At 32.0% G+C, this 15868-nt stretch overlaps 1 protein-coding gene across 1 annotated transcript in view; it reads right to left on the reverse strand.

The window, feature by feature from the left end:
- Nucleotides 1–15868, reverse strand: part of LOC114331071 (protein kinase C, brain isozyme) — a 662749-nt gene that overhangs the window by 83861 nt on the left and 563020 nt on the right. The window contains exon 5 of the mRNA XM_050661972.1: nucleotides 5808–5936. Coding sequence (XP_050517929.1) covers nucleotides 5808–5936 — 129 coding nt within the window. The remainder of the gene's footprint in view (nucleotides 1–5807; nucleotides 5937–15868) is intronic.

Here is a 15868-nt window from a genome sequence, read left to right on the forward strand (position 1 = left end):
ACGCACCTCTCCGGTGCCAGCTTGTGTTCGCTTAGGTTCAATTTGCGCCGGCACTAATACATGCGTTTTAATGCATGCTACTTAGAAATAGCCCCGCTTGCACTTTTACCTCCTCTACGTACTCGTTCGATTTTAAATGAGAAATCATTGAAACATCACTCAAGCACTAGGTGTTTATAGCTTTGTTTTAACAATAAAATAATACATTTTTAGCAATACAAATAATTAAAACCGATATAATTTGACTTGAACTTTCAAATGCGGTAAGCAGAATTGCTATTTTATTTTTTAATCAAAAGTTTTTCGGGTTCAAAAATTCCAATTTTTCGATTTTTTGAAAGTTCAACCGCGTTTCTCTCGAAAACTATGCATCTTACGAAAAAATTTGTAGGAACATTTTTTGGTTAGAATGGCCCAAAAAATACAAAAAAATGTTTTGTTTTGCGAGAAATCGCTGTTATGTGATTCCTCAACTTCTTGGTTTATAACAATCTTATCGACATCCGGATCAACTGTTACCCAAAAAATTCGTGTTCTACAGGTCAAAATACATAAAAAAACTTGGGTAAGTCCATCTGAATACAGGAGGCCGTTGTACCCCCCCTGGCGACAGGACTAAAACGAGCGAAACCTACATAGTCTAGGAAAGTTGGTCGAGAACACTTCGTCAACTAGTCCTGTCGCCAGGGGGGGGTACAACGGCCTCGTTAATTCAGATGGACTTACCCAAGTTTTTTTTATGTATTTTGACCCGTAGAACACGAATTTTTTGGGTAACAGTTGATCCGGATGTCGATAAGATTGTTATAGACCAAGAACTTGAGGAATCAAATAACAGCGATTTTTGGCAAAACAAAACAATGTTTTGTATTTTTTGGGTCATTTTAAGCAAAAAATATTTCTACAAGTTTTTTAGTAGGATGCACAGTTTTCGAGATAAACGCGGTTGAACTTTCAAAAAATCGAAAAACTGCAATTTTTAAACCCGAATAACTTTTGATTAAAAAATAAAATAGCAATTCTGCTTAGCGCCTTTGAAAGTAAAAGTCAAATTATGTCGGTTTTGATTATTTGCATTGCTAAAAATTTATTGTGTTATTGTTAAACAAAGCTACAAACAACTAGTGCGTGAGTGATGTTTCTATGATTTCTCATTTAAAATCGAACGAGTAGGTAGAATAGGTACTAGTGCAATCAAGACTATTTCTACGTTACATGCGGTAAAACGCATGTAAAAGCACGGGAAACCCTACGTGTTTATAGCTTTGTTAAACAATAAAAAAATAAATTTTTACCAATGCAAATAATCAAAACCGATATAATTTGACTTAAACTTTCAAATGCGGTAAGCAGACTTGCTATTTTATTTTTTAATCAAAAGTTATTCGGGTTCAGAAATTGCAATTTTTCGATTTTTTTAAAGTTCAACCGCGTTTATCTCGAAAACTGTGCATCCTACGAAAAAACTTGTAGAAATATTTTTTACTTAAAATGGCCCAAAAAATACAAAATATTGTTTTGTTTTGCCAAAAATCGCTGTTATTTGATTCCTCAAGTTCTTGGTCTATAACAATCTTATCGACATCCGGATCAACTGTTACCCAAAAAATTCGTGTTCTACGGGTCAAAATACATAAACAAAACTTGAGTAAGTCCATCTGAATTAACGAGGCCGTTGTACCCCCCCTGGCGACAGGACTAAACGGAAAATTAGTCGACAACATTAATTTGGTCGACAAACAGTTGGTCGAATGCACAATTCATCGAATATACAATTCGTCGACGAACATTTCGCACCATCAGTGCAAGACTGCAGTAAGTCAAAATAAGTAAGTTTCGAGATAAAGACGATTTTGTTTATTTTCGTGATACTATCGGTGAAATAAGACATATGAAATAAGTTTTAAGAAAAATTAACATTTAATTATGATTTTGCATGGCTTTCAGCCTATATTACATTAACCAAAAATAGAAATTTAAATAAAATAATATTAATGCAAAAAAATAGGAATTTCAAAGTTACAACACTTTTTCACGGAAAAAATTGTTAATCACTACACATTTAGTATTGGAATTTCAAAGTTACAACAGTTTTGCACGGAAAAAATTGTAAAAAGTGTAGACACATTTAATTTTACAGTTAAACCTGTGTTACCGGCCACCTGCCAACATCGGCCACCTGTACTAACGGCCAGTTTAAAAATTCCCCAAACCAATTATGTATGTATATCTAGATTACAAAAACTGGCAATACCGACCACCTTTCTATATCGGCCAATAGTTCTTTCATTTTTAGTGGCCGTTGCTGACAGGGTTTACCGTAGTTGTTGTCCTCTTCTTGTACATCATCTTGTGCCAAAATATTTTTATAAAAACTATGGTGGGCTTCTGGTATCATACCCTAATGGCATAAGTATACCAAATCTTTCTTTTTGGCCATTTGAATTTTTGGCTGTTATTTGGCAAGTTTTCTGAGAATAGATATTTTTGACCTCTCAGTATTGTCAATACACAAGTTTTAAGATAACTGTTTTTCCTTTCATGACAAAAAATACTTTTGGTCGTAAATAATTAGTCTTAATTTATGTGGTTTTAATCCAATCTAACAAATAAATGGTCAAACGACATCGCACACATCTTATGGAAAATAAATATAATATCACACAAAGGACATAAAATTTACATGAATAGATTGGTCTCGAAAATCTTTGTTTATTGTCTCAGCCGTTAATGGATTAAAGATATTAAAATAACAAATATCTTACTTTTTTCATTGCTTGTTATCGAATCCGTTGCAATGTTCCGTGCAAAACTGTTGTAACTCTGTTACATTAGAGTTACAACAGTTTTGCACGGAACTTATGTTCAAAAACGCAAAATAGTTAAACTGTTGTTGTAATATTTAGTCCATTAAGCATTTGAAAGTTACTAAAGTTCTACAGGGGATAGATATGCATGTTTACAATCGAATTCCATGATTATTTCATTTTCATAAAATTTTGAGTTACTGCAGTCTTGCACTGAGGGTGCGATTTGTTCGAATGGATTTTTCGTTGACAAACTGTTATTTATCTTTAGGATAAAACTATTAATGGTAACAAACGACGGATTATTGGTTTTTATTTTGTTAACTGGAATATTGTGTTATACATATCTGAATTTATTTTTTTTAGGGTACCGTTCTTCTTTTTGGTGTCGGCGCACTTGCGAACGGAGCATTTCCGGACAAGTCAAATTTGGGGGCACTTGCGGACAAGAAGAAATATGCGAGATGCTGAGATAAATAAATTGTTAGGGAATCGAGGCATTTCCGTACAATGTTTTTGACGGCAATAATCAGTCAATATCATTAAAAAAGTAAAGAAATCGCGAGAATAAACTTCCCTTCACACTTTATCCAAGGCTTAGGACTGGCAATCTATAAAATAATTTTTTTTGATATGGTACAAAGAAACTAACTTTATATATTGGCGTGTTTCTGCTATGTATTATTCCCTTTGGGTCTTTGTCGACGAAAAATCCATTCGATCAAATGTTCGTCGACGAATTGTACATTCGATGGATTGTGCATTCGACCAATTGTTTGTCGACCAAATGTTGCCGACTAATTTTCCGTTGACGAAGTGTTCTCGGCCAACTTTCGACACCGGAGCGAACCAATGGTATAATTTTACCCTAAAACATACAACTAAAATATTACAAGAACTAATGAACCGTCATATTGCAAATGACTGATCAATCACTAGAGTATAAACTAGGATATAAGAGACCACCATTGCTGTGTCTGATTTATTTAAAGAACCTATTTGACATAGTAGGACTCAAAGATGTAATCCATCTTCTGTATAGAGACTTACAGAACCTATAGACATAGGCAATTGAATAAGACAAGGGGACTCATTCAGCCCTGTACTCTTTAATCTAATCAAAATGGAATCATCAAAAATGTCAGCAAAGGAAATGGGTACATAATGGGAAAAAAAGAAGTAAAATATTCTGTTACGCAGACGACATGACGCAATATTAATAGCCCAAGATGAAGATAGTCTGCAAAGACTCATCCACAGATTTCACATAGAGCAACAGAAATTAATATAACAATTAATTTGGAGTTACACTGTGTCCAGATATGGAGATCTGGACAAAGAAGTGATAGTGATAGGTAAAATACAAAAAGAAAATCGACTGGCAGGATGCCCTAATAGCACTATACGGCGAGACCGACATATTAACACTGAGATGAAGTCAAGAATTTATAAAGCTAGTGTAAGACCCATAATGACCATCAGAAACAAGACCTGACACAGTCACAATATAAATACTACTGGAAACGGAAGAGATGAGAGTACTGAGAACAATAATTACAGAAAACAAATAAAAGAAAGATAAATACCACGAATAATATAGTAATAGTAATAATAATACCACCCATCACTTACGAAAAAGTTAAAAAAGATCAAATGAGTTATTGGCCCATATATTTTAAACGAAAATGAAGATGTAAATATCCTATTTGTAGAGGAACTCCCACAGTTCAATGGCAAAAAATGTAAAATATTTCTCTGTTTCACTATAACTTCTGTAAGAATTTTCTTACATAGTCCAAGTAATGAAGCTTAAAATAGGACAAAACCTAGCAATTTTTACATAATAGATCGATTTGCTTGAAAATTTGAGAATAAGTAGTAGATAGTCCAAGGATCAAAATCTATATGAGGCACAAAGGCGCTTTTACCATGGGGGTGGTTAAGTAAATAAATATTAATTTTATCAAAAAAATGTATAGAACATTTTTTGCTTAAAATTATTGTTTTTATCAACTTTTGCGGTCAAAATATAATAAAAAATTTCCACCCCAAGATGGGGTAGAAACCACCCCCATGGTAAAAGCGCCTTTCAACATCATGTAGATTTTGATCCTTGGACTATCCACTACTTATTCTCAAATCTTCAAGCAAATCGATCCATTCTGTAAAAATAGCGAGGTGAAAAGCTTCGGTTCCTGGACTAACAGAGTAAAGTTTTTACATGTTAAATTTCTAATTGCATAAAGTTTCCTATAGTAAACATTTTCCATAATTTCCAAAAATTTGGGGTGGCGTGCTCAAAAATAAGTCTAGAAAAACTTTTAAATTTATCGCTCTAAAGCTATGTAAAAACAAGAAATGATTTTTAGTGTCCATATTTATAATTCATGCAATATAGGCAAAATAAAGAAAAAATAGGACAAAAAATATACGACATATTATATTTAGGAACACTTTTTTGAAACCATATATCGATGGTATAGTGCACAAATGTGGTAAGTACAATTTTTTTAGAAAATTGATAAGTACACATATAGTACATTATTTTGACCCAAAGTTTATTGTGCACAAATGTGGTAAGCAAATAATGAAACGTGTAAGAAATACAAGTTGACATAATGTGGTAACTGCTAAATATAAGAAAAATTAAATAAGCCAAATGTTGTATGTGCCCTTACCACAAATGGTTTCTCTTCACTGTTATTATGATACTTCTGATGATGAATAAATATTTTTATTCATTCTTTTTGCGAATTAAACAATTTTTCCTTGATATTTGTTATTTAATTTCATTTATAAGCTTGTAGTATATACCTGTCAAATGGAGTATGTACAATATAAGAAACTCCACATGTGGTAAGTAGAAAGTACATACCTATAACTTTCAAATGGCTGTACTGTAAAATGTTAGTTTTTGAACTTACCACAATTGTGCACTATGCCATCGATATGTATTCTGATTTAAAGGGCTGTTTCTCGTCATATTTAAATGGTACTCACCCTCAATGGTCAGCTTATTTCCAGAACAATTTATTTTCAATTGTATTCTTCCTCTACGCTCTGTATGATCACAACCACACAAGTTCGGAACGCTTTCTTCACATCGTTTATGAACGTTCATATCACATGCTAAAAAATAACATCATTGGATCAGAAAATGTTCAAAGTTTACATCATTAAAAAAATACTATCGCTCTTTTAAGACAATTCTTCATTTTTTTTCAGACTTTTTTCCAATTCTTTAACGGTAACTAAATAAGGTTTTCTCGTAAATCAACGAATTATCTATATACCTGCCATATATGTCTGTCGTTTTATCCACAATAATATACAGGGTGTCCCGAAAAGATAGGTCATAAATTATATCACACATTCTGGGGACAAAAATAGTTCGATTGAACCTAACTTACCTTAGTACAAATGTGCTCATAAAAAAGTTACAGCCCTTTAAATTTACAAAATGAAAATCTATTTTTTTTTCAATATATCGAAAACTATTAGAGATTTTTTATTGAAAACGGACATGTATCATTTTTATGTCAGAAACATCTTGAAACAAAATTATAGTGAAATTTGTCCACCCCATAAAAATTTTATGGGGATGTTGTTCCCTTAAACCCCCTCAAACTTTTGTGTGCGTTCCAATTAATTCATTATTGTGGTACCATTAGTTAAAAACACAGTATTTTTAAAACTTTTTTGTCTGTTAGTCTTTTTTGATAAGTCACCTTTTATCGAGATGTGGCTTCTTTTTAAAAAATATACCTAAAAATGGAAATTATAAATAAATTTTCAGATTATTAACTGGTCTCTATAATCGTACTTAACCATATTATACAAATATGTGGTAGATTCGACAAATATTCAAAATATTTCGATAAACACTGGCTTATCGAAAAAGTACTAAGCCAAAAAATTTTAAAAACATTGTGTTTAACTAATGGTAACACAATATTAATTTAATTGGAACGTACACAAAAGTTTGGGCGGCGGGTTTACGGGAACAAAACCCCCATTAAATTTTTATGGGATGCACAAATTTCACTTTAATTTTTTTTAAGATGTTGCTGCCATAAGAATGCCACATGTCCATTTTCAATAAAAAATCTCTAAGGGTTTTCGATATATGAAAAAAATCGATTTTCATTTTGTAATTTCTAAGAGCTGTAACTTTTTTTGTGTGCACTATTTTATATAGGTATGTGAGGTTCAATCAACCTCTTTTTGACCCCAGAATCTGTGGTATAATTTATGACCAATCTTTTCGGGACACCCTGTATAACAAATTGACCTCTAACTTTCGCTTAATTTTTGAAATACATTCCATATAACATTTATCCATAGTTTGTTGTCCCAATGTACTTTCCTCCAGTAATGATTTACTAAAATATTTTTCAAGAATTAACTTAAAACTAGGGTGATTAACTTTATACAGATGGTCGAGAGAAATAAGGTTTTTGTCGGGACACTTGAGCAGCCAGGTTGCAAATGAGTTTTTTGAGTACTATATACCTAATACATTATAAATACAAAAATGCCCGTCACAGTTCGGACGAGAATTTTAGTTATTAACAAATAAGTGTCAAAAATGGCAGTTTTTTCGTTTAAATCGCTACAGGTAAAAATATGATATAATTAAATATCTAATTTAAAATATGTATTAATATTTTAGTAGATGAGCAAAGGTTCAAAATGGCAGTTTGCGAATTTTGGTATGATCATTTGTTGCTTCGCTAATTGCAAAATAAAAATAAAATTTCGAAAATAAAAAAATTGCTATAACTTCTGCTAAAATGAACATAACACATTGATATGGCAAGAAAAGTTGAGACAACCAGTATGTATCATGTACAAAAAATATCAAGATGATTCGTCAATTAGTTTAAGTTTTATTCAATTTTTTTATCAAAAAAAGCTATTTTTTGCAATGTAATTGTTCAGAAAATAATAATTATACAATAATTATTTGAAAACCACACAAAAGAAGAACACTTGTATTTTCAAAGCGTTTAAAAAAATTGATAAAAACTTATTTTTATCATCCCGAAAACATTTTACTAAAGTAGAGGAGTCATTCTTGCCTTAAAAACAATTTGAGTAGCTTTGTTAATATTGACTATAGAGTAAATCTAATTTGGGATTTAAAAAGCAGGTATTTTTACACGGATTTTCAAAAAAAAACTTATGCCTAGGTTAATTGCGGTCAAAGTTATCCGTTTTTATTATTTAGTTCACAGTTACTTCTATATACATAAAATTCTCATATAACAGTATTAGTTACCATACTCCTCCGAAACGGATTGACCGATTTTTATGAAATTCTACACATATATCCTATAGGACTGAGATTTAAATATATTGTTCATACCCATAAATTAAAAGGGGGGTTGCCCCCCTGACATTTTTTTATATTTTTTTTGGACAAAATTATCTACCTTAATTTTGTATGGTGTAGAATTAAAAAATACATACAACCCTTAATTTTCACTCTTCTGTCACCAACCCTTATTTTTTAATAGCCATATACAGCGTGTCTACTTGAGTTGGAAACATATGGGAAACTTTTTTATTATTAATTTTACGAAAAAAAGTTATTCTTTATAAAAAGTTCTGCATGCCCCAAAACCTAAGATTCAATCATCAGATATCAAATTTTCTGAATATTATACGAGGTATGTCAAAAAATATGAATTTCGGTCAAGGGTAAAGTACCTTTATTTCTCTCAATATCGAAAATTCTTATGATAAAAAGTTGTTTGGAATTAAAAACTAAGATCAAATATGCAACTACATGCTTCTTATTGAAAAAAAAAATTTTTCTCAAATTTAAGGATACCCAACATTGTTTTTAATTATTACAAATATGATAACTCGTTTATTATTCATTTTACGAAAAAAAGTTATTCTTCGTAAAAAGCTTTGCATGGTCTAAAATCTAAGACACAACCATGATATATCAACTTTTATTAATTTTATACGAGGTGTGTCAAAAAATATGAAATTCGCTCAATATTATAGCACCTTTATACACATAGTTTTTAGTTCTAAACAACTTTTTTAATAACTGTTTTCAATATTGTGAAAAATAAAGGTACTTTACTCTTGAGTGAAATTCATATTTTTTGACATAACTCGTATAAAATTAATAAAATGTGATATCTGTTGGCTGCATCTTCGGCCTTATGACCTACAGAGCTTTTTATAAAGAATACTTTTTCGTAAAAGTAATAATAAAAGAGTTATCGTATGTGTAATGAATCAAAACGAAGTTAGTATCAATAAATTTGAGAAAAATTTGGAAAATTTTTTTTCCAATTAAATGCATGTAATTGCATATTTGAGCTTAGTTTTTATTTCCAAACAACTTTTCAGAATAAGCATTTTCGATATTGAGAGAAATAAAGGTACTTTACTCTTGAACGAAGTTCATATTTTTTGACATACCTCGTATAATATTCAGAAAATTTGATATCTGATGATTGAATCTTAGGTTTTGGGGCATGCAGAACTTTTTATAAAGAATAACTTTTTTTCGTAAAATTAATAATAAAAAAGTTTCCCATATGTTTCCAACTCAAGTAGACACGCTGTATATATTTACATATATAAAATTCTCCTGTCACAGTGTTAGATGCAGTACTCCTCCGAGACCGCTTGACCGATTTTTATGAAATTATATATGTATATTCGGTAGGCCCTAGAATCGGTCGTAATCTATTTTTCATATCCCTGAGTGATAAGCGGGATTCCCCCTAACATTTTGTAATTTTAGGTGGGGATATGTGTACATAACGTATTCTACAAGACTATGAGTACATACAAATTTAAAAAATTATAATCAAAACCCATCAACAAGCTCTGGAGATATTAATCGCAGCATATGTTTGAAGAATCAATTTCATTTTTTGAGTTCACGGATTTTAATAATTCCCCTCCACCGACCACCGATCTATTCCGTTAGGACATCATTTTTAAAGCTTTATTTACCACTGTGTTGAAGTTCAAAGTTTACTCAAACTCTTACACATAAACTATATACCTGGAGCTTCAAAATGGCGCTAGTAAGGTTGCTTAATTGTTATAAACAAAGTAGCTGTGAATTAAACAAAAGAAAGTTTCTAACTTTGACTGTAATTAACCTACGCAAGCTTTTTTTGAAAATTCGTGTAAAAATTTCAAATTTTCAAATCCCAAAGTAGTTTTAGTCTAGAGGCAATATTAACAAAGTTATTCAAATTGTTTATAAGCCAAAAATGACTCTACTTCAGTAAAATGTTTTCGGAATGATAAGAATGACTTTTTAACGATCATTTTTAATTACTTTAAAAACATAACTATTCTTCTTTCCCGCGGTTACAACAGAATTGCTATATCGTTATTATTTTCTGAACAATAACATTGCAAAAAAACAGCTCTTTGGGATAAACAAATGGAATAAAATTTAAACTAATTGACGAATCGCCTTAAATTTTTTTGTACATTATATGGACTCTTTGACTCAACTTTTGGTGTAATATGAAAGTCTTAAGGTCATTTTTGCAAAAGTTATAGCAAATTTTTCTAAAGCAACAAATGATCGGACCAATATTCAAAATCTGCTATTTTAAACTTTTGCTGATCTTCTAAAAGAAGGATACTATAAATAAGATATTTAATTACCTTATTGTTACCTGTGACGATTTAAACGAAAAAACTGCCATTTTTGACACCTATTTGTTAATAACTACAATTCTCGTCCGAACTGTGACGGGCATTTTTGTATTTATAATATATTAGGTACATAGTACCGAAAAACCCTACTTGCAACCTGGCTGCTCAAATGGCCCGAACATGGTATATTTTTACCTTATTTCCCTGGCGTAAGAGGAATTTTGGATGCAATCTTCATCATCCTGCATAAATCAAATTTAAATGTGTCTTCCTCCTTTTTGGTTGAATTGCATTACAACGTTGTTCAATAAAGTACTTTTTCCTTCTTGAAATCTGAGAATGTTTAAAAATATCATTAGTTAGAATTTACCACTTTGAAATAACATATTAGTTATGTGGCGAGAAACAAAGAGAAAAAATAAAACTTACCTATTTGCCACACGGTCTACAAAATGATCTATTTCCTTCTAGAGAAAGTTCCGAATATGGTCTGATCCATGTATTTAACTCAGAAGTCGTCTTTCCAAAAAAAAAAACGTGTAAAACTGTTTAAAATGTGTATTCTATGCTTTTCGGCATACGCAACAAAATGTAAACACTAATACAGTAGTTAAATTTTAAGTCTCGATTAGATTAATTTTCCTAGTAATCTATTTCGAAAGGTCTATTAAGTAATAGTAGTATGAATAGGCAAAATAGACAAAAAAAGGCATTTTGCCACTAATATGAGCCTAAGTCATACTAAGCTTTCTTACTGTACCTGCGACATTTGAAGGCAAACTGCATAATAGGGCTACCAAAAAGAGCACTAAATGCCAGAATTCAGGGAAAGAGACTGGTTGGAAAGCCAAGAAAGCGCTGGGAAGATACAGTAAACAGCGACGCACAAGCCCTTTTAGGAGGTCGTGTATGGAGAAGAGCAGCCACAGAGAAGCAAGGATGGAGGCAAACAATAAAGGAGGCCAAGGCTCAATTTGAGCTGTAGTGCCGTAGAAGAAGAAGAAGCATAATAAGGCTGATTCATAGAGATATAAGCTGCAGACTCTATAAAAAGCTATACCAGAGAACTAAAAACCCTTAACCATATCTTGCACAACTGCAAGGCATTGGAGCGTGGGTGGCAGATAAACAAGTGACTCCAAAACATAAATGGTAGCCAACTACTACATACCTAATGTACAAGATGGTAAGGATATCAGAATTCTGGAATGGGTATCGTCGAAGATATACAATACGCTGATTGGTTGCAATACAACTGGTTACAACGAAAAAAAAGCCCTCAGAAGTGCCTCAGTTAGTGCTTAGGTCAAATGTCTAGATTCCTCAGATTACCAAAAGGCTTTAGAGGCTCTTAAATCTTCTAACTATCATCAAATCTAGTTTAGATCTGCAGTACTGTATGTCCTACTCATGGTTATCATTGTGCTCATAATACGCAGTAATTAATTAAATATAAAACTCATTCGTGGGATAAAAATAGAGAACAAAACTTCCTGAAATGCATTGACCCCATCCAGACCTAACTGTAATATTAAACCCGCAAGATAGATATCTTTTTTTACCTATGTACTTGTTTTGGCATAAAACTTTTATGCAAACTTTTTTATAAAATTTTCTAATTGCTTTGGTTGTTTACAAGCTGAATTTGTCAAAGCAAATTACATTATTTTTGGATAGAAAACATAATCATTTAAAGTTATATAGCATATTATATTCAGTTAAGTCCAATTTTAAAATTCTTGTCTCCTTTTTTCCGCCCAAAAATAGCGCTCTCTGCCAGGTTCAATTCTGTATTACATAATAAGATCATAGGGAGTTCGACCAATAGGATATTTTTATATACAGAAATCTTTATGTAGAACTTCAATTTTATAAAGTTTCTGGACTAAACTAGTCTATTGATTTTAGTTACACAAAACTACATTTATTGCTAAATTATCCTACATTTAATATAAAACTTTTTAGTAGGCTCAATATTTGCTATAACACTATGGTATAGTATAAATATCTCAAAACAAATATATTACGGAATAAACGAAGGCAAACAAAGTTAAATGAGGCATTTTATGTTATCTAATCGGTGCAATTATTGGTAATCATTATATTTAGTAAACATAATTTACTAATTATGCAAAAATGTTTAATAACGTGTGAGATAATAGATAACAAAATGTGGCGGTAGGTCAAAACCTGATATTCTGATTAAATCGTTATTTAGGAAATAGCTCGTTTTTAATTTATAGGCCTGATGTTTTTTTGTATTTCAATACCTTTCTCAGTCGGTTGCGACGTATTTCAATCAACAGCAAGGATAAAACATATTGCGGAAAATATATTTTCCGCAATATATTTCAATCTGCTTCTAGTACTGCATTTATTGTATATAAATATTTATTATTGTATTGAGCTAATAAGATTTGAGAATTTTCTAGTAGTATACTGATGCTGGACTCCAAGATTGTATTGACGTTCCAGAAAGCATAAAGTCCGAAAGAACACATCATGGAAAATGTAAAATCTAAAAAAAGGTTGTTGACCTAGATTATACAATACCGATTGAGGTCAAAAAATCATAAAAAAAAATTCAAAAAAAATACTGGATCCCTTGTAAAAGGTATATTTAACCCGGGAGCAATCGCGCTCACTTCTGTAACGTAAGCAGTCGCGCGTAGAGAAAAAATCTCAAAATACAAATTTAAATACGAATTTAAAACAAATTTCTATTCTATAATATTTTTATTTACTTGTTATGTTAAAAATATCTATTTCTAACCATTTTAAAGCTAATTAGTTCTCACCAAAGCCATAAATCCCACAAAAAAAAAATTAAAAAAATAACAAAAAGTTTAAAAAAGAATCAAAAAAAATTCTACTCATTACTACGATCTTCCTCGAGGCTTTACTTCGATCAATGTTGAAAAAATTTTCATCAAGGTATCACGGAAAAGGATAGAATGTGAGATTTTTTCTCACGGCGCTACTGTTCCCCTGTTAAAAGACCCTAATAAGGGTTACATCATTAACGCTAGCACAAAAAACGTTAACCTAAAATCCTAATGGACCATATATTATTATCCCATGTCCATTAGGACTTTCCCAGCCGCCAAAAGAGGGTTGCAAATACTACTTCTGCATTGTTTAATCAGAGGAAACTGAAATTTCCTCAAGTCCTGCAGAAAAACACGGACTTACAAACAATCATTGAGGCTTTCAAAGATCCTAATTCACATCAAGCTGAGATTGAAATAGCAGGTAACCTGTTTCTCATGTCTCTATATGGAAAAAATGAGAACAGTCTGAACGATTTGAGATACAAATACGTATCTTCATCATACAAAAATGAGACCAACATTAGGTTTGTTCGTAGAACGATCAGCAACCGTTGCCAACCATCAGACGCATGCGCGTTCGTAGTCTACGAACGCTAACTGTTAACTGCGCAACGCTAACTGTTCACTGCGCATGCGTCTGATGGTTGGCAACGGTTGCTGATCGATTGGATCGTACTACGAACAAACCTATTGTTTCCTTACCCACTACCTAAGCTGCTGCAAGAGAACATTCACTGAGAGTTTATTATAAGGTGCAGCAGTGGTTATCTTTATATCAAGCCACACCTGACGAGCAACAAAAGATCCTAGTGAATCTGGGTGGAAAAGCTACTAGTGGTCTCGTGTCAGTGCCAACCACTTTGGACCCTGCACCGAACTCAATACTTCGGCATAGACACCAACTGGGTGTCTATGCATTTTGGATTTATCGTAGTTACGCGTGACATTGCAAACCTGACAGAAACGGTGGTGACATCTAGTGACTGTCTCAATTAGAATCAAACACAGTTATTCATAGCGTTGTAGTACATTCTTTCACGGTTTTTGCTGTAAATTTTAAAGAACCGATTGGATTGACATAAAATTTGGCATACGCATAGCTTACATGTCAAAGAAAAAAATTGATATTGTGCCGATGTGTGCTTTTGCCCTGGGGGTGACTCTCACCCCTTTTGGGGGTGCAAAAATATATGTCCAAGGTAAGTCCCGAAATGGATAAACTGACTAATTTTAAGCAACTTTTGTTCTCTAGAGTTTTTTCACCAAATCAACAATTCTCGAGTTATTTGCAAGTGAATATGTTCATTTTTCAACAAAATAACCACGTTTTTAGATGGTTTATCGCAAATAACTCAAAACGTAAGCATTTTGTCGAAAAAAATATTCCTAGCAAAACTATAGCCCATAAAAACGTGAAAAAAACGGTGTATATGGGTGAGGCAGATAAAGGGCCTATCAGAAATATCTCGAGAACTAAAATAAAGAAAATTATAAAAATTGGAATATAGGGGTTGTGAGGTGTGAACTATTTAATGAAAATATTTTGGTCTCTTTGCTACTTCCGGCTATACCGGAAGTTGATTGTAACCGGATCGTTTTTTTTAATGGGACACCCTATATATTTTTACGTTTTTGGATTCTCCTCGATTTCTTATTTCTTAAAATATAAGGTTTTGTAATATTATACAGGGTAGATTAAGAGATAATTACGTTTTTTTATTAATTTCGTAGCAAAATTCACACCTTGTAAAATTGTAGTAGTTTTACATCAAAATCCCTTTATATGTTCAAATGATTTTTAATATGGTGTACTATTGTTACCAATTATTAGTATAGCTAAATATTGAATTTTAGTATACAGGGTGGGTCGAAACTCGGAATGTATATTTTCTGAGTTTTCTTAAATGGAACACACTATATTTTAGTATTGTAATGAAATGGTATTTTATGGTACTTTTTAATTTCTTAAGCATTCCCTATACCCAACTGCTTTAATTTGTGCTTAATTGTTAATCGCACCAACAATCTTAACTACGTACATATTTTGATAGCTCAACCATTATTGGCAATTTTAAGTATCAGTCTCGATTAGTATTGGTAGTGGAGCAAAGTATGCCAAATGTGCAGTCACTCGAGCGCTTTGGGGACCTATTGGGTTGTGAAGAGTAGGTCCTAAAACCAAAAAAAGTTAAGTAAAGTTTTCCATTTTAGTGGGCGCTTGCCATTTTTTAATTTAATTTTCCATTTCCAACAATCGCTTTTTCCGATTAGAACGCCATCTATCCATAATTCGAAAAAATGTTTCAAATAAAAATTACTTATTTTTACGTAAGGAATCCAAATCTGCAATAAAAAATGAGGGCTCCTATTTAAGATTTTAAAGTAACCCCCGCCCCACATCCATAGGGGGTCGTGTTTAGTACCATTCGATAGATTTTTTAAAAATATTGAATAAGTGTATTTTACAGTTGTTACTGATGTTCATCTCGCGAAATATCGCGGGATTCGTATTTAAAATATTAAATTTACCCCCCACCCCTCTCCGTGGGAAGTCGTGTTTGGTATCATTCGATAGATTTT

This window comes from Diabrotica virgifera, chromosome 9 (assembly GCF_917563875.1).
Source record: "Diabrotica virgifera virgifera chromosome 9, PGI_DIABVI_V3a".
Taxonomy (NCBI): domain Eukaryota; kingdom Metazoa; phylum Arthropoda; class Insecta; order Coleoptera; family Chrysomelidae; genus Diabrotica; species Diabrotica virgifera.